Source organism: Triturus cristatus, chromosome 6 (genome assembly GCF_964204655.1).
Source record: "Triturus cristatus chromosome 6, aTriCri1.1, whole genome shotgun sequence".
NCBI classification, from domain to species: Eukaryota; Metazoa; Chordata; class Amphibia; order Caudata; family Salamandridae; genus Triturus; species Triturus cristatus.
In genome coordinates, this window is record NC_140589.1 from 1,733,532,702 (window position 1) to 1,733,551,966 (window position 19,265).

At 41.3% G+C, this 19,265-nt stretch overlaps 1 protein-coding gene across 1 annotated transcript in view; it reads right to left on the minus strand.

Annotated features, from left to right (window-relative positions):
* The window catches only part of HHIPL2 (HHIP like 2), a 311,277-nt gene that overhangs the window by 50,863 nt on the left and 241,149 nt on the right, over nt 1-19,265 (minus strand). The window contains exon 7 of the mRNA XM_085609394.1: nt 1,669-1,750. Coding sequence (XP_085465520.1) covers nt 1,669-1,750 — 82 coding nt within the window. The remainder of the gene's footprint in view (nt 1-1,668; nt 1,751-19,265) is intronic.

Here is a 19,265-nt window from a genome sequence, read left to right on the forward strand (position 1 = left end):
ATGATGCCTTATTGGGGGTCCTGGCAGACAGTTTATTGGCATTTGACTTGGAAATTATCAGGAGGTTCTCAAGTCCAAGTAGATGGTCTCTTAGACTGTTTGTTAAATTGTCCCAGCTGTGAACTAGGTCTCCAAGAGTGCTTGTTTTGAGCAATGTGGATGTCTTGGCTAACCACTGTTCCACCCTCGAAGTATCTGTTATTTTCCATTTGATCTTTCTGACTAATTTGGAGGCCTCCACACATGTGGATGAGCCCTTCTCCGAGATTTTGTGTGCAGTTGTAGCATGTAGATCAAGAATTATGGTCAAAGGGTTGTCATCTCTTTCAGGTCAATCAAGGATTTGCTAAATTTTCTGACAGAAAGACAATAAATGGTAGCGATCCCATTGTACATAGTGGGGTGTTGACAGTGGGGTTCTGTAAACCCCTCTGTCAACAGAGAGGTTGACAGAGATTAAATTATAGGCTGTTGGAAGATTATTCAGCTTTGCTTGCTCTTTGGTATGGTAGGTTGCTGTGGTCGAACGTACTAGGCCATTGATGTTAAAGTCTCCTATAGAATAATTTTGTGTGTAGTGAACTCCAGAAGAAGGCCCTCCAAACAGTCACATAAAACTCCAGTGGCTGGTAGTTTTGGTGCTTTGGTCATATTATGGTAGCAGTTTATAAGTACCAGTGGGATTTTGCCAAGACTAGATAGACGTGATTATAGCTGCTTGCAGGGCTGGAGAATCTCGATTGAGGAGCACAGCTTTGAGTTTGCAGGAATGCTTTAGAGAGATTGATAAGCCACCTGATGGCCGACCGAAAAGGTTGGTGCAGTTTGCTGGCATGAGGAGCTTATGGTAGCCATATAGGATGGATGGCGTCAATGCCCATGTCTCCTGCAGACAGAGAATTTCTCTATGCTCAAGGAAATCTGCTGCAGATCTACTTGTTAAATTTGACTTAAGGCCAGCAACATTCCAGGTAGTAACTGTGAGTTTGGAACTAGTCTGGCGTGTCAATAGTTAGTGGGCTCCAAAGGGAAAGTGTTAAGAATGGTTACCTAGGCAGACGCGTTGAGGAGCAGCCAGTTGGGTCCTCCCATCAATGTTCCCTGTGTTTTTTTGCAGTGCATCTTACTGATTTTTGGTTGTGAGAACTTAACACTTCTATGATGTTTGAGGCCTTAGATGCACCTGGTAGCCAGTCGTGGGTGCGCCCCCCATGCACCCCTAAGCACGCTCCTGCTTGGCCTTACTGCCTCATGCGGCAGCAACATGCTACAACACTTAAGAAATGATATCATTAAAACAAAAACACTTGCACTGAGGGAACTACCTTGTGTGCCAACATCCACTCTTGTAAAAGAGCAAAATGCAGTCACTCACAGTGAAGTTAACCAGTGGCTTAAGGAGGCTGAACCATTATACCATGCTGTATGCTGTAGTGGGTAGAAGCAAAATGTGAATGACACAAGACACCAATGGATGAAGAGAGGGGGCTGAAAGACACTTTAAGTAAGTATATTATACATATTATTTTAGTAAAATCAAATGGTCTTGGACAAACACTAGGCCTAAAAATATTGTGTTCAATACAATGGAGTAGTGCGTATGAAAGCCTGGGAGCAATCACACACCTGATAATGAGCTACAGGTGAGACATGTCAAAGGGTACTAACCTCGCGGGGTCGACAACTTTGTAGATTCTTCCACTGCGTGAATGTGCACTTGCATAGGAAGTAGACATAAAATAAAGTTCTCCTAAAAAAGAAAGACATTGACATCTGAAAAAACTGAATATTGAACTTGGACAATTGTATGTTAACACAATAGTTTGCACCTCTTTGCTTCTATCACAGTTTAGCAATGTTAATTTACTATGTTTTCCCCACTTAGGCCCTCCTTACGCTTGGCTGGATACTTCTATTAACAGACATATCAGAATTATTAGTTTTTTGTTTTTTTTATTTAATCTGGTACATACTAGGTCTGAGTAAAACCCCATCCACTTGATAAATTGTAGCATGTCACACAGGCTGATATTTATCAGGGGGAAAATAGACAGGGACATGCAGCTTCTGGTGCAGTTACCAGCAAAAGCACCAAAATCAGCATGTTGTGCGCCATTTTAAGGGCAGAACTCGTAGCAGGCGATCATTATTGCACACAATACATTCCATACCCTTGGGGGCCGATTCCGATCTGGGTTCGGAAAGCACTCCGACCGAGTCGGATCCGGAGTGTTTTCCGACCGAATCAGACCCCTACAGTCCGACGAGCGCATGCTGTCGGACTCGGTTCGGTCGGACTCCCATAGAAGTCAATGGGAGCCGGTAGTACGACGCGTACATGGGCTCCCATTGACTGAATGGGTACGTCTCGAACAAGTGCATCCCCTACAGTGGGTACGCGCCGGTGCCACCCGCACCGTACATGCCTGTGTTGGGGAGACCCACAGGTCTCACCCTGTGTCCGAGTCGTAGGGCTGCGGTGTCAGGGGGTCTGACGCAGACCCGCAAAGTCCGACTCCGGGAGCTTTTGCGAGCCGGACACTCCAGCTCGCACAGGCTGTCCGACACGTGCATCGTACTGGCTCGGTTGTAAATCGCATCCATTACATGCCACGGTTAGCTTCCGACCGGGACGTACGGAACGGTTCCGACCCGGAAACGACTCGGTCGGTGAATTTCATGTAGCTCGCATCGTACTTGCTCGCTCGTACAGCTGTACGAGTCAGCCGGAAAACACGCGTACGGCTCGTAGTTTTTCCGGGCGAACCCGATTAGGTGCCCTTCGGCCCGAGATCGGAATCCGCCCCTTGGTGTAACCTTTACCGTAATATAAAGTATCACACATATAACGGGCCACTCGTAATGAAGGTGTGGTCAAGTACCGACTCATCGCAAGGGATGTGACGAAAGATTCAATTACCTTGATAAATACATTGTGCAGCTGGTGCATTCACTGGGGCCAGAGAAGCCAATTGGAATTTAGAAGGCAAACAACATGCAGTGATTATTAGAAGCAAGAAAGGAGAAAAATCATACATTTGGCATTTTTAAATACAAACACAAATGAAAATGTCCATATGTACACATTCAATAAGATGCTATGTACTTACGATATGATGTTGTTAAAGTTAGAGCTTACCATCTGTGTTCAACCTGCTTTTGGGTGTTTAGATATGTGGTCTGGCAGATAGCTAGGCCAGTGTAGAAGAAACATGCTTCATTTCTAGACAAGAAAAGGGTCTGTGGCCTAAAAGTAAGTGTCTCATGGAGGCAGTGCCAAAGTTGAGTCAGTGGTTACAGATGGGGCCCACCAGCTCCCATATTTGGGGACCATCTCTTATTTTTCTTCATCAGACTTTTGACACAGAGCAAGAGATAGAAAAACACAAAAGGGGGATGAGAAATACGAAACAGCAGGGACAGAGGGAGGAAGCAGGGGAGAAAAAGAACCTACAAGAGTGAGATTAAAGGGTAGGGTGTAAGTTTGGGCACCTGCATTTCTTCTTTTACAAATTAAGCACTGCATCGGGCATGCTCTAAGAGCATATCATGGTATTCCTTTGTGCTTAGCAAATTTGGTTGACCCTCATAAACAATGAAGCAGAACGGTAACATATCCTATTGACGTTAACTAAAGCCTCAAGCTTTATTTTGTGTACAAATGTAAGCATGGGAAGGTCTAGCATGATAGGAGAAATAAACTCTCTACTGCTGACCTACCTGAGCGCTAGATGGTAAACAATACTCTGGACTTGTTGTAACCTATTTATAAGAATTTTGGTGATTCCCAGATGAAAACTGTTGTCGTCATCAAAACAAGAAGTAAGACATACGGTGATAATATAAACTCATTAAGGGTTATCTAGGAAGGGGAATTTCCGATGGAAGACACCAAAGTGATTAAAATGAGGTGATAAAAATATGAACGTGACTATGAAATGGAAATTTCTATGGAAGACACTCAGATGATAACATTTCTATAATCATCCTCACCCGTGCAAATCAAAAATATCGACTTGCACAAATATCGGGTTGCAGATATCGTGGGATATCGTGGGTCAGAAATATCGACTTAAAGATTCTCGTGGTCAAGAATATCGATTTTAGGTAAGTAATATCTATGTTAAAAATATCAAAGTATTTAATATCGTTTGCGAAAATATAGTTGTTAAAAATATAGTTTGTTAATGTTATGTGTTTTAGTATTTATTTAATATGTATGTGTTGTATTTTTTTTGTATAAGAATTGTTTGTATTTTTAATATATGTGTTACATTTTTAGTAGTTATTCATTTTTTATTATTTGAACTTTGCGTTTTTAGTTTCTTAGCGGGTTGTGGGTTTAGAGGGGAATAGGGTGGGAAATAATCTAATTATATTAAATGTATTTAATATTTGTTTAGTTGAGATGTTATAGTGTTAAATGTGTAAGGTAATTTATTATTAGAGAATTAATAGTTGGTTGTTAATTAATTTCAATTAATTCATTGGTAATTAATTATGGTAATTGTGTAATTAATTTTAGGTGTGTGTTTTGTTGTTTATAGGTGTTAAGGGTGGGAAGCAATTTTTTAAGTGATTAATTAAGACTTGGCTGTTAATTATTTTAATTAATTAATTGGCAAATAATTATGGTATTTGTGTAATACATTTTAGGTGTGTGTTGTGGTGTTCATTGGTGTTAAGGGTCGGAAATAATTTATTTTAGTTGATGAATTAATAATTGGATGATATTTAATTTTAATTAATTAATTGGTAATTAATTATGGTAAGTGTGCAATTAATTTTAGGCGTTTGTTTGGGTGTTTACAGGGGTAAAGGGTGGGAAGTAATTTGTATTTAATAAATTAATATTTAGGGGCCGATTCCGATCTCGGTCGGAAGGGCACCGAATCGGGTTCGGCCATAGCGGATCCGATTCCGATGCTCCTTTTCCGACTGATCCGTACACGGGTCCGGACGACGAAGTACGATGCGAAGATGCGCGAATTCTCCAACCAACTCGTTCCAGGCTCCGAGCCGATACATCCGACTCGGTCGCACGCAAACCGACGCGCGCAATGGAGACGATTCTCGACCAAACTAGCACGATGTTCGAATCGGATAGCTCGACCGAGTCGGAGCGTCCGGCTCGCAAAAGCTCCCGGAGTCAGACTTCGGGAGCGTCGGACCCCCCCAACACCCGCAGCCGTACGACTCGCACACAGGGGGAGACCCATGGGCCTCCCCCACACAGGCATGTACGGCGCAGATGGCACCGACGCGTACCCACTGTAGGGGGTGCACTTGTTCGAGACATACCCATTCAGTCAATGGGAGCGCATGCACTCGTCGTACAACTTGCTCCCATTGACTTCTATGGGAGTCCGACCGAACCGAGTCTGACAGCATACGTGCACATCGTACTCGCTCGGTCGGACTGCAGGAGTCCGGCTCGGTCGGAAAACACCCCGGATCCGGCTCGGTCGGAGTGCTTTCCGAACCAAATCGGAATCGACCCCATAGTTGTTAATTAATGTTAATTATTTGGTATGTATTTTGGGTAACTGTTTAATTTTTTGTCTGTTGTTTTTACTTTTAAAGGGGTAAAGGGTGGGTATTAAATACATATCAATTACTTTATTATTAGTTGTTAATAGTAATAGTTTTTGATTTATAAATAGGTTTTAATTGTGTTTTATTATTTTAGAGTTTAATTTAGGTGTGTGTTGTGGAATTCAGTGTTAAAGTGTCTGTAGTCAATTAATGTTTATTAGTTTTTTTAATTAATAATATTTTTTAAATTCATTATTAATCATGTTAATTTTCGTGGAAAAAAATTAGAAATGTTGAAGTGTTTTGTTATTGGTCTGGTGTTATAGGATAGGAAATACATTTATGTATTAATTAATTTATTTGTTTGTAAATATTTTCTAGTTTAACAGAATTTTATTTTATGAATGTATTTATTATTTTATATTATTTGTAGATTTTTTATATGTAATTAATATTATAATATATATTTTTTTATTTTATATATTTGATTTTACATTTCTAAATATTGTTTATTTTTTGTGATTTTTAATAATGTTTAATGTTTTTTATGTTTGTTTTAACTGTTTGAGTTTGAATAGTAATTTTTGTCTCTTCGCTATCCAACACTTGCCCTACTGTTTCACTCACTGGAGTGGGAATACTAATTTTTACCCCTCAGCTATCCAACACTTTCCCTGCAGTTGCACTCACTGGAGTTGGAATAGTAAATTTAATTATTTTGCTATCCAACACTTTTCCTACTGTTATTAAGGTTTAAATATTTTCTAATAGTTCAATGTTTAAATTACTGTAGAATGGTTATTTTAAATTATTGATATATATATTTTAATTTTTATATAATTTTAAAGCTTTAAAATAAATTAAAGATAATAGTTTATTAATAATTTTAAAGCAAATATATATATGTATAAATTATTATGGTAGTGTTTATTTTTTATTATTACGTTTATATTTTATGTTTTGTTAAAATGTATATTACATTTCATGAATGTAGTTGAAATTAACATATACTACTTTATATATATTTATATATATATATATATATATATATATATATATATATATATATATATATATATATATATATATATATATATATATATATATATAAATCAATATTTTTCACATCTATATTTTTTACATCGATATTTTTGATTCAATATTTTTATTCTTACCTGTGTATGGGAGTCGATATTTTTGGATTCTATATATTTTTTTCGATATTTTGAACATCAATGTTTTTGTCATTGATATTCTATCAGTGAACTGGTTCCAAAACTAGCCACCTCTTTTGTTCTTGGAATACCAGTTTGTTTAATCCACTCCCTTAACACCTTCACTGCACTAGTGGTGACGCCTCTCCTTAAGTTAGTGACTTCTGTGCTGCCTGATTAATGATGCAAAGGATGCCTGTACTGTTTGATGGAATTAAAGGATTGGTTATGACTGAACCTTCGAGTGCAGGCTTTCTCTTATGCTTGGAGAAGCGTGTGCTAATTTAAATGGTGCTGGCGGTCACACATTTACCTGCACCACCTGCATGCAGAGACATGTTTAGAGTATTCTACTTGTACAGAATTAGAAATTATACAGTTTTTACACTTTACATGTTGTCCTGAGTTTGATATCTGTCATAAAGTAAACAGTGCACTATAATCACAATATTGATGTGCAATCTGCATTTCGTAGGAAAGTCCACACATATTTGGTATTGTGAAACTCTAGTAGGTATACAGGGCAGTATTCTTTAGTTGAAAAATGCAGCAAAATATTGAACAAGCTCTTTAAAAATTGAAAATATCTCCACGTTTTTTATTACATCTTTGGGCTGCAATGAGCTAGCGATATGGAAATTTCTACCAATACATAGCCCTGAATGTGTCAAAAATAGTATTGTTTGTATGGGTAAACAAAGAGACCAAAGAGTTACATATGCTTTGACAACTTAATGCCGATTTTTTTAAAAAAGCTCTTGCACAAAGGCACACAAAGAGCCCTGCAGTGAAATGGCTAATGCTTAAATGCTAGAAAGTAGAGGATGAGATAATGTGAAACACCAGACTATGGTTGGAACTTATTGTCAAATGCTATTAAAAAATATTTTTTTTAAAGTACACGGAACCAGGGAATAATAGATGTGAGAAACAGACAACGAAGATAGCTGCTAACAAGAGTCATCAAAATGTACTCCACAACTCAATCGTGAAGCCTGAAATTTTTTTCAATGGTGACAAAAGAAACTAGAATTACTGGGAAACTTCTCTTTCCAACTCCAGATGCTTCAAAAGAAGCTGGCAGGATACTGAGTCTAATAACGCAGACGGGTCTAAAAGCATCAGGACATGGTCACTGCTACACAAGCCACCCAGGCAGTGTTTCAGTGTAGGATTAGTTAGCAGAAAACAATGTAATTCATGCTCAATGTTGTTGTTGCGTACCAGTGAGCCTGGTGTACTAGCCTACACCACCTCCCCTGAGTAGGCATTGACTTGCTCTGCTTCGCGAACCTAAGTCAAGTTCTACAATGGAGTACTTGGTTATCAGTAAAGTTTCAGACTTATTATTTGTGAAGAACTCTTCCTTCACAACTATTGTCCCTCTTTCTTTCAACATGTTTATACAACAAAAAAGAAATATAAATACTCATGCAATACTATCTTTTCAGATTACCTGGGGGTAGTGCATTTTCAATATAAAAAATAACCAACTTTTTATTTTTTTATTTATTGGACTAAAACACCCTATAAACACCCTAAAGAAAAGTGTGACAACAGAATTATTCTCTTACACCAGGGAATGACACCCTCTCCAGCACTGCACTGAATTGGTGTCTTTGATAAAGTGTAGATGACTTGGGGACAAATGTACGAAAATATTGCGTTGCCTATTCGTCACGCAAGGTGACGCAAGGGCGACACAAGCCTTAAGTGATATTTACTTTGCCACACAGAGCCACCTTGCATGGCTCTGTGTGGCATAGTAACTCTAGATTAACACAATGCGATGCTGATGGTCGACGTGGATCGGTATCGCCTGGAAGAGAAATAACACTTTCAATAGTGTAATCATCTTCATAGAAGTGATACAATCATGCCAGGAGAGCGTTTGGTTGTGCCAGATATGGAGATTCTTATGAACTTCCCTTAGCAGCAGACGAACATTAGAATCATGCATGCTCCTAATGTAAGTTCCAAGGTGTAGCCCCAGATATTTAATAGTATTACGACTCCAAATAAATGGGACGTTGGCTATAAGCCAGGTTTAATTTCTTTGCGATATATAATAATTTCCAGAACTTCCAATGTTGTCGTATTTAGCATCAAACACACCACTTTACTGAACCTCTGTAAGTTCAGGTTCAAGTTGCATCACCAATATCGTCTGCAATGAGAGACAGTTTGAATTAATCTCTAACTAATATCCCTCCCCGTACTGAGATGTTGTTTTGTAGTTGCTATCCAATCGGCTCTAAAGTAGAGGGCAAAGAACAAGTGGGATAGGAGGTATCATTGCCTCGTCCCCTGCTCAGTGTGTACTAGTGCCGACTCCAGGCCATTAATCCATATTTTGGCTGATGGATTCTCATAACCCACCAGCACCATGGAGATAAACCTGTCTCCCAGATGTCTATACCTCAAGGATGCTTTCAGGAAGCACCAGTTTACTCGGTCAAATTCTTTTTTATCAAGACATGACAGCAGGGCTGCTGCCCTCTTTTTTCTTAGCTACATCTATCAGGTGGATATCATTCTTAGTGTTATCTCTAACACTTTTTTGGGGGGATGAATCCCCCTTGGTCCAAGTGGATCAGCCAGAGCATCATCTTATGCAGCTGACAAGCAACAACTTGGATATATGTCTTTACATCTACATTTAACAAGCATTTGCAATGCAATCGTCTCACATTTGCGAGAGTTAGAGCTATTGGTGCTGTAAATGGAAATGTTACGTATGTGTTTTTGTTTAGAGTGTTGTGGCTGGATTTGGTGTACTTTGTACAGTAAACATGGTGAATCAGGTAAGAAGTGAAAGATAAGTCTGCAGTGCGGAAGGAAGCAGGATGCCATGTAATGGGAGCACGAAACAAAAAAAAACCTTTGTGTATTGAGCCATCTAGGAAGCAGCTAAAAAAAGGGACACTGCACCGAACGAAAGGCAAGCCAGCAGGCAGGAGCTAAGTCCTGTTTAGGTCTCGCCTAGTGTTGCAGCGCGAATGCGCTGCCATCGCTTTGCAAGGCATGCAGTATATACTGTAGTGTGGAAGCTTCGTGGAAGTTCGCCCACTCTCTGCCCCAGTGGCTTTTGTCTTAAATGTTGCCTTTCGATTGGTTTGAGGCTTGTTAGTCCCTCCTCATTCATCATTTGTATCCTTCCATGGCTACTGGCCCCCTTACCCCTAACACTATTTTCTTCTCTGTCTCCCCACCCCCCCGCCACTCCCTCAGTCTGTGACTTCTCACCCACCCCCACCCCCCCACTCCCATTCGTGTTTTCTTGCCTGCCGGCACTTCCGTTTTCATCTTTATTATTGCCACCTTGAAATATGCGAGTTCAAGATGCATGCTGTACAAAAACATCTCGTGTTTAATGAACTAGATTTTAATGTTACTCTTAGTTCACAAATGGCATTGTTGTCAGGCGGGAGGAGCGGCAGTGTTTTATCTCATGCTTAAAACAAGCTCTTTTAATAACTTCCTCTCAATTCAGTGCTATAATCTTGTGTACTGAGGTGACGCGCTAAAGAAATGCACTTTTTTTAATTCTGAAGAGACATTATTGCACATTTACATCATGTTTACTGTATGATTAACATGCCGCTCATTTTCACGGCACGCCCACTGGCTCGTATACGCTTGGCTCGTCTCCGGCTGGCTCTACCGGTTAATTAATATATTGGTTCGCGCACCTCTAACAAAGAGAGATGAATGGATACATGACAGTGAGCCCGGTAGATGGTAGAGAGATAGACTGGTGGAGACAAACAGACAAAGTCAGTCTCCATTGCCTCACGTCAGAATAATCACTTTCAATAACCTGGAAATATGCCGGCAACTCCTGCATGCCCCAACCACATCCCCCTCACCTATGCTTAGCAGAAGCAGCAGATTCTGAGCTGTGCCCTGCTGGTGCAGAGGAGCACGGCAGAGTCTGTAGAAGCGCTGGGATCCATAGCCTCTCTGAGCGGGCACCTAAGCCTTCCGGGTGCCTTCACACTCAGGATAAATGAATACATTTTGTTCTGTGCTTTAGTCGCCCTTCTGTGAGCACTGTCTGGTAGATGAAGCTCTGTGTTAATCAACACATTGAGAGAGCTGGTTGTGTACAAACAAACAACAGCCACAATACCGTACTTTTTGAACGTGTAGTTAAATACCTGCTCATTGAATACCTCATTGGCTGATCATTCCATGGCACTACCAAAATTACATTTGGACACATTTGCTCAACTGTAAAACATTCCCTTCTATGGGTCATTTAACAACTCGGGACTTTGGGGTTAGGTAACCTTCTTTGGATGCCGTGTAAAAGAGTGAATACAAAAATGAATGCAATGAAACTAAGCAACCAGTACTTTCTAAAATACTGAGAAAACTGTCACGCATTCTGGCATTTTGTTTAGTTAATGTCGATTTTCTCATAGATGCGAGTAAAGTACTCTTAATATCTTAATGAAATCTGCACACATTTAACTAACAGACAACTGCCTAATTTGACAACTAGGCAATGAATACATTTTCATGTACGCCCAGAGCCCCCCTGCCCCCCGCCCCCTTGGCAAACTTCATTGCCTCCCAGTGTTTGGGGGATAGCCAAGATGCAGGAAAGTGAGTCAAATAGTCTAGAAAATGAAAGAGAAGCCGGGATTCGGATTCACATGCTCCGATCCCGATCACGTTGGTTAGTCTGTAAGCACGATTAATGAGTTTCGCATTAGTAAACCACTATGGTGTGCATGTGTGGCGACACTTCACCCATGAGGTACGTGCCAAGCAATTGTTGACACGATCCACACTTTGCGTCTTTTTCAATATATTTCTTACGAAGTGCAGGACCTTTCCAAGGGATTTTGCACACTACTTTAATTCACTCCAAAAATAAAATGTGTAGGTAAAAACCATTGCCATTTACAATGTCAATAGCTCTAACTCACAAATGTGAGACCTATTTGCATTGCAAATGCTTGTTTAGTACAGCAGCTCTTGCAGACAGCCCATAAGCGCTGCTTAGGCTCAGGTTTGACCTAAAAAATATCGGCCTCCAGAATGGATGCGCAGGATGTGAGGGCTCTCGAAAAGGTTGGCTGAAGAAGAATGCAAAGTGTGTGGTGGACAGTAAAACTGAAACTTGTGTCTGAAGTAGTTGGGACCAGTGCTGAAGATGGCTTATTGAACAATAGCAATACATAGTACTTTAAAAGACGCACATTTTTGAATGAGTTGCCAGTGAAGATATTTCAAGTGACTCGCGACAGAGGAATGACAGGGCAGATTAAGTAGGAGCTGGGAAGCGAAGTTTTGCACAGTTTGTAATCTCCAACAGAGGTGAGTAGATAGTTCAAAATAAACAGGATTTCCCTAGTCAAGAGGTCATAAGCACCTGGATCATCAGGTGGTTTGTTTGCGAATGTTAATTTTTGTTGCTGAAAAACAGCAGTGGCTATTGCAAAGTGAACTGCAGCAAAATGGAACGTGCGTATATGGGATACGGAGTTAAAATAGCCCCTTAGTGCAAACCAGCACAACCCAAACTAAAAACCAATGACTGCAGACAGTTTTTGAAATCCAGCTGCTTTATCTTTCATGATTTGGTGTCATATATTAACCAGATTCACGGTGATAGGTGAAACCATATGTCAAGTACCTGTACCAAAACCTAGATCTTCCGCAGGAACAGACGAATACTCCACAATTCCCAAACTCCGCTACTGCGAACTATGCTCACAAGCAGCAAAGAGGGGGAAAGGGGATTGGGAAGAAAAGAGAGACCGCCACTGCTTAACCTCTTCTGGACTGAATTGCGAACAACTTTTCTGGTTGTCTTACTGAAACAAAGAACAGCATGTAACAACTATAGACTTATTATTTCCTCATAACATTTCTTAATCCCTTTTTATTTACCTGCCCTTATTGGGTGGCTAGCTGCTCTCTTGCACTTTTAAATTTAAAAAACGTTTTTTGCACTGACGCTTCTCCCTACAAGTTATGTTGACTTCTAGTAGGGATCTGTAAAAGGGAAATGGTGTTGTAACTATTGAATATACCTTTACTAGATACCTCTCTCCCTCTCTAGAATATTCCTAAATTACCTGCTTTTAAGCTTGTCCTGCTCTCAATATTCCAAAGTAACTTTAATCTTTCTTTCTCTTTCAGTGTTTATATGAGAGATGGAGACTTGTGTTCCTTAAGTTAAGCTCCACGTCTGCACTCAAAGGAAGAATTGAACGTTGATAAAGTTGGTAAGCACTATGATACATATATATATATATATATATACATATATATATATATATATATATATATATATATATATATATATATATGTGATCAGTTGTTTACTGTCGAAACGCGTAATGCTGCTACTTAGCCAAAATTGCTGACAACTTTGAGCAATAAACTGCACTGAAATCTTCAACACGCTGTGGTCTGTACCTGTTTTTTCTGGAATTTCGAGAACAGACGGGATGGTGATACTTTATATATATATATATATATATATATATATTCACAGAAAAAACCATAGGTTTCAGGCACGTTATAGTTAGGAATTAGCATTTAAAAAACCTCAGAAATTCACTGAAAAAACCATAGGTTTCAGGGGTGTTATAGTTAGCTGGACTTTTCACTTGTACAAAACCATTGAAATTCCCCCGTTATAGTTAGTTCAGCTAACTATAACTCGCGCGCCCGCAAAGCACTGCTGATGACGTCACATATTACATCACTCATTACATGGTCAGTGACATCACTCATGACATCACTGATGACATCTCAAATGACATCACTGATGACATCATCCAGTGAATGTCTGTTTTTCTGAAAATTAAATATGTTTTATATATGTATATCTAAACAATGATGGAAGAATAAATGGGTATATAAGTGTCTAAATGGATGATTTGTTTATGAAAAATTGATTGTGTAACTGACTGATTAAGTGTATCATAGTGAATACATGGCTTAGTGAGTAATGTTTAAATATGTAAATATCTGTATCAGTCTCTCACTTTGTGTATAAGTGGCTGCATGGGTTGGTGAGTAGCTACATGGGTGTCTATATAGGTTATTAGTTGGTTTTTTGAGTATCAGTCTCAGTGTCTGCATGGTTCGGTGGGGGGTATTACGTAGTGCATAGGTGCATGAATGAGTGACTCACTGTTTGTATGTGTTGAAGACAGCATGTGTGCAGGACTGTATGGGTGGATGAGTGTGTGTATGGGTGTGTTAGTGAGTGAATGACTGTCTCAATGGTGTCTTTATGAGTAACTACATATGTTTTAAACTAGTATATGTGACTATTGGTGTATATAAGTGAGTATATGTGAGAGTGAGAGATTGAAAGAGTTCCTGTATGAATAAGTATGTATTTCTATAAGTGATTGTTTAAAAGACTAAGTATGTGTAAGTTTCCGTAGAAGTAAGTGTGGTGGTGTGTGTATAACTGTATATGCAAGTAAATGTATGTTTGATTCTTTATTAGCATGTGTGACTATGTGTGTGAGTAACTCTATGGAGGAGTGGCATTGTGTAACAGGATGTATAGGTGTATGAGTACATATGATGAGTGAGTACATGTATGAGTGACTGTATAGGACTGTTGGTGAATGAGTGGATGTGTATGTGGATCTTAGAATTACTGAAGAGGTTGTTGTAACTGGTATTGGTATGTCCATTGTTTTGAAAATTTTTGTCTCTATTTTTGAATGTGTGTATCAAAGGTTATATTAGGGTGAGAGGAGGTCTGCCACTCTATCACAAGGATGATGTCATCAGTGATGTCATCAGTGATGTCATCAGTGATGTCATTTGAGATGTCATCAGTGATGTCATGAGTGATGTCACTGACCATGTCATGAGTGATGTAATATGTTACGTCATCAGCAGTGCATTGCGGGCGCGCAAGTTATAGTAAGCTGAACTAACTATAACGGGGGAATTTCAATGGTTTTGTACAAGTGAAAAGTCCAGCTAACTATAACACCCCTGAAACCTATGGTTTTTTCAGTGAATTTCTGAGGTTTTTTAAATGCTAATTCCTAACTATAACGTGCCTGAAACCTATGTTTTTTTCTGTGAATTTCAAAGGTTTTTTAAATGCTAATTTCTAACTATGCCTACAGAGATAGGACATGTGAAGAAAGAAGAAAAAATGCACAGAAAGAAAAAAAAGAAGTGCAGAAAGAAGCAACAGAAGTCCTCAAAGACGAAGAAAAGTGCAGGAAGAAGGATAACGTGCAGAAAGAACAAAAAGAAGAGCAGAAAGAATCCTTGTTGCAAAATCATCCTGTACCCTCAACTTTTTCAGACGGATACTGGTGGTAACTGAGTCTGACTAACCAGTCCTAGAGCCAGTGTTATGTTAAAAGACACTTAGAATACAGTGAAAACACCTACATACACTAGGGAACATTATGCGTTGGGTTCCCCCTGTGATTAGCATGACCTCCTCTGTAAGCCCCTAGTATATAATAGGGTAGGGGGGTTAAAACTACCTCTTAAAACAGGCCACAGGGCGTTTTTGCACACGTTAACTCAGGCCCCGTCCCCTCCCTTCACCACTGTGTAAACACGCCCTGTGTCCGTTTTTAGTTGGGAGATTAAGTTCATTTGACTCCTGAGGGTCCCTAGGGTCCAACTAGCCCACTAGGTACCTCCAGTAAGTGCCACAGAGCTGCGTTGCAGAGAGATGTAAAAAGTGGCACGGCCTGAACCACCTCTCTGCAATGCAGCTCAGTGGCGCTTACTGGAAGCACTTGGTGGACTAGTTAGCCCCCAGGGGCCCTCAGTATTGAAGGGAAATTATATCCCCAATTTAAAACGTGCCATAGTGCGTGTTTGCACACGTCACCTCAGGCCCCGTCCCCTCCCTTCACCACTGTGTAAACGCGCCCTGTGGCTGTTCTAAGTTGAGAGATTAAGTCCACTTGAATCCTAACGGTCCCTAGGGTCAAACTAGACCACTAGGTACCTCCAGTAAGCGCCACAGAGCTGCGTTGCACAGAGGTGTAAAAAGGGGCTTGGCCTCAGAACACCTGTCTGCAGTGCAGCTCCCTGGCGCATACTGGAGATGCCTGTTGGGCTAGTTGGCCCTCAGGGACCCTCAGTATTGAAGAGGAATTAATTCCCCAATTTACAACTCGCCAGGGGGTGCGTTTGCAGAGTGCTGCAAGGAGGGGGCGTGGCCTCCGGCACGATGCCAGTCTTTTATTTATTTTAATTTTTTAAGAAGGGGGGCTGTGTGGTTCCCCTTCTTATTCTAATTTATTGGCCCTGATGACCCCATCCCCCAGGGCCTGTCTCCTAATTATATTTTTTTAACCCCAATCCCCAGGGCCCGCCACTGTTTTTTATTATTTAAAACAAATATATATTTATAGACACACCTAGGACATCCTGGACAAACCGTACGTACCTATCACCATGACGATTTGCGTGATATTAATTAAAAGGCGACTATGCATACAATGAATCCACGTGGAATGTATTTACACCACTAGTGAAGCTCTGACATGTCTGATGCCCTACCGTGCCTAATCCCGGTAGACACCCTTGTCGTTTATTTATACAAACATGGGTAGCTATTGACGGGCACATTTAATACACATGCACACCAAGCCATTCAAAGGGGATTCGACAAAAATTCGACCAAAACTATGCAAGAAACCCCCCTCACGGTTAATAAAACACACATCCACTGCCGGATGTGTAATACTTTTTATTTTACTCTCTGGAAAGGGGACGAACATCACTTGAGAGTCACAGCGCGCTCCTGGCAGAGCCCAATGCTGTGTTACACCCACCATTGCCTGCCGAGTGCCACACACCTCTGTGTTGTATTCCACCAGCTAGTGCATATGCCATGACACTCTCTAGCCCATGTGCACTGTAACACCACCCCGTGAATATGTCATGCCACACTTGTCTTCGCACGGGTTATATTGCCCCATCTAACGTGCCTTCCTCGATGCCTATGTTATAACGCACAGTGCTATGCCATACATATTACAATCTGGGATCCATATCTTTGTCACAGTGCATATGCAGCGGTACACTCCCCAGCACATATTTTATATTACAACTTTAGAGATTAGTTAGGTTACACAACACTGCCCTGTGCATATTACACTCCAAGGCGCATATCGCATAGCACGCGCTAGTGCCTGTGCTATCTCGCGCTCTCCAATGAATCTGTCATTGCGCACAATGTATTGCATATTATATTTCACGCCCGGTTCATCTTATATCACACTTTTTGGTGCATAGTTTATACCATACACTATATCTAGTTTTCATTTTCAATCGTGCTCTCAGGACTATGTTCTATATAACACTGTGTTCACCTACCCTTTTCACGGGCATTACATTTTGCAATAGGGGGTGGAGGGTCAGGGGGTGTTTCTGCCAAGTGAGCCCGGAGTCACAGTCACAAACGTCCTCTTCTTCCTGAATAAAAGTGAGATTATGCTGCATTATGCTCATATTTTAAGTAGTTCGCACAGACACACGTTTTAAAAACAATAAAGTTCCTAATACCCGCCTTCTCTGTACAGTTAGCTTGCTGCCCCATCCCCCTCCTCCCTATCCTCTGTTGAGTGAATCCATGGACTAGCCTCCTCCCTCCTGCCATGCATGGTCTGATGTGCTGCCACTGCCCTCAATTTAGTATGATGTACCAGTCCACTCCTCCTGCCCTCCATTGCCCAATTCTTTGCCCCATCATTAACCTCCTGATTAAACTCTGTGCTTAGCTTGCTGCCCCTATTCTCCTTCCCCCTGCCCTCCGATGTCTTTGTGCATGCCCCTGCTCCATCCTTTTTGCCCACCATGTTCCATGGACCTGCCACTCCTATCTACTCTGAGTGTTCTGTTGAGCTGCCACTCCCCTCCCACCTGCCTAGCATTGTCAGATGACTGTAACCTGTCCCTGCCACCTCCACCCTGCCTGTCCACATGCCATGCCCCTATCCTCTTCCTCCTGTCCTACATGGTCCATTGTACTGCCACACCCTTCTGCCCTCCCTGGTATGTTGTGCTGCAACTGCTCCTCCTGCCTGCCCCGTGCGGTCTGTTGTGAGGCCCCTTCCCCTGAACTTTCTTGTCTGTGCACAGGTCCTGACCCTCCCTTCTATCCTCCATTGTCCTTTGTGCATGCCCCTGCACCCTCCTTCTTGCCCATCATAGCCATTGTGCTGCCACTAACCCTCCCACTTGCCATGCATGGTCTTCTGTGCTGCCATGGCCCCTCCCACCTTCCCTGTGTGGTCAGTTAGCTGCCCCTGACCCCCTCCCACCTTCCCTCCATGGTCTGTGTGTATGCCATCACAGTCTCACTGTTGTTCTTCATGGTGTGTCTTGCTTCTAGTGCCCATCCTGCCTGACCTCCATGGCTATCTTGCTGCTCCTGCCCTGCCCCCTTGCCCCCAGCCCTCTGTTTACATGTGCAGACCCCTACTCCCTCCCTCCTGGCTTGTCTGTTCCATTGTAATGCCCCTGATCCGTCCCTCCTGCCCTTTATGGTCTGTTATGCTGCAGCTTTCTCTCCTGTCCATTATGGTCAGCTAGCTACCATTGCCTCTTGCCCCTCTGTTCTCTGTTGTCCATGTGCATGGTCCTGTCCCCTCCCTCTTGCTTTCTATGGATTGTTGTGCTGCACTCCCGTCCCGCATGCCCTGTGTGGTGTATTGTGCTGCTGCAAACCCTGATGCCTGACCTGCAGGGTCAGTTTGGTGCACCTCTCCATGTCCCTCCTGTCCTCTGTTATCCAAGTCCATGTCCCTACCCCATTTCCTTCCATGATCCAATGTACCATACTTGCGAACATTTTGAGCTTGGTAAGAGGGAGATTTTGAAAAAAAACTGGGGTATTGATTTTCCCCTTTGAGTTACATTGAAAAAGAGGAGATTGTAGACAGGAGACAGGTCAAATAAAGCCCATTTGAGCTTAAAAACATTGGATGTTTCCTGGCTGAATCGGGTCTGTTGGCATGTATGGTTGTACTACCATTGCCTCTCCCTTCTGCCCACAATGGTCTATTACATTGCCACAGCCTCTCTTGCAAGTCCTGTATTGTTGGTTTGTTGCCCCTGCCCCCCTTTCCACTGCCCTCCATAGTCTGTTGTGCTGCCACGGCCCTTCCTGCCTGCTCAGTGTGGTTAAATTGTTGCCTTTGCACCCTCCTACCTGCCTTCAATTTTCAGAGTCCGTGCCCCTGGCCTCTGCCTCTCAACAGTATCCTAATAAACAACTAGATTGCTAACATTCTATATTTATTACAAAAGTGTGGAACGCCTGACGTCATCTTGATGTAATCAAAACTGTAATACCTAGAGCATTTCCTTTAGAAATTACATATATGAGAGGGTCTTATTGGCATCAAAATTATGGTTAGTGCTCTAAAAGACTAAAATAAGGACATATTTTCTGAGATTTCAAATAGCGACAAAGCACTTTTAAATTATTTGTTATCTTTATGTTTTTTTATCCAGTTGACCACTTGATTAAATGTTGCACTT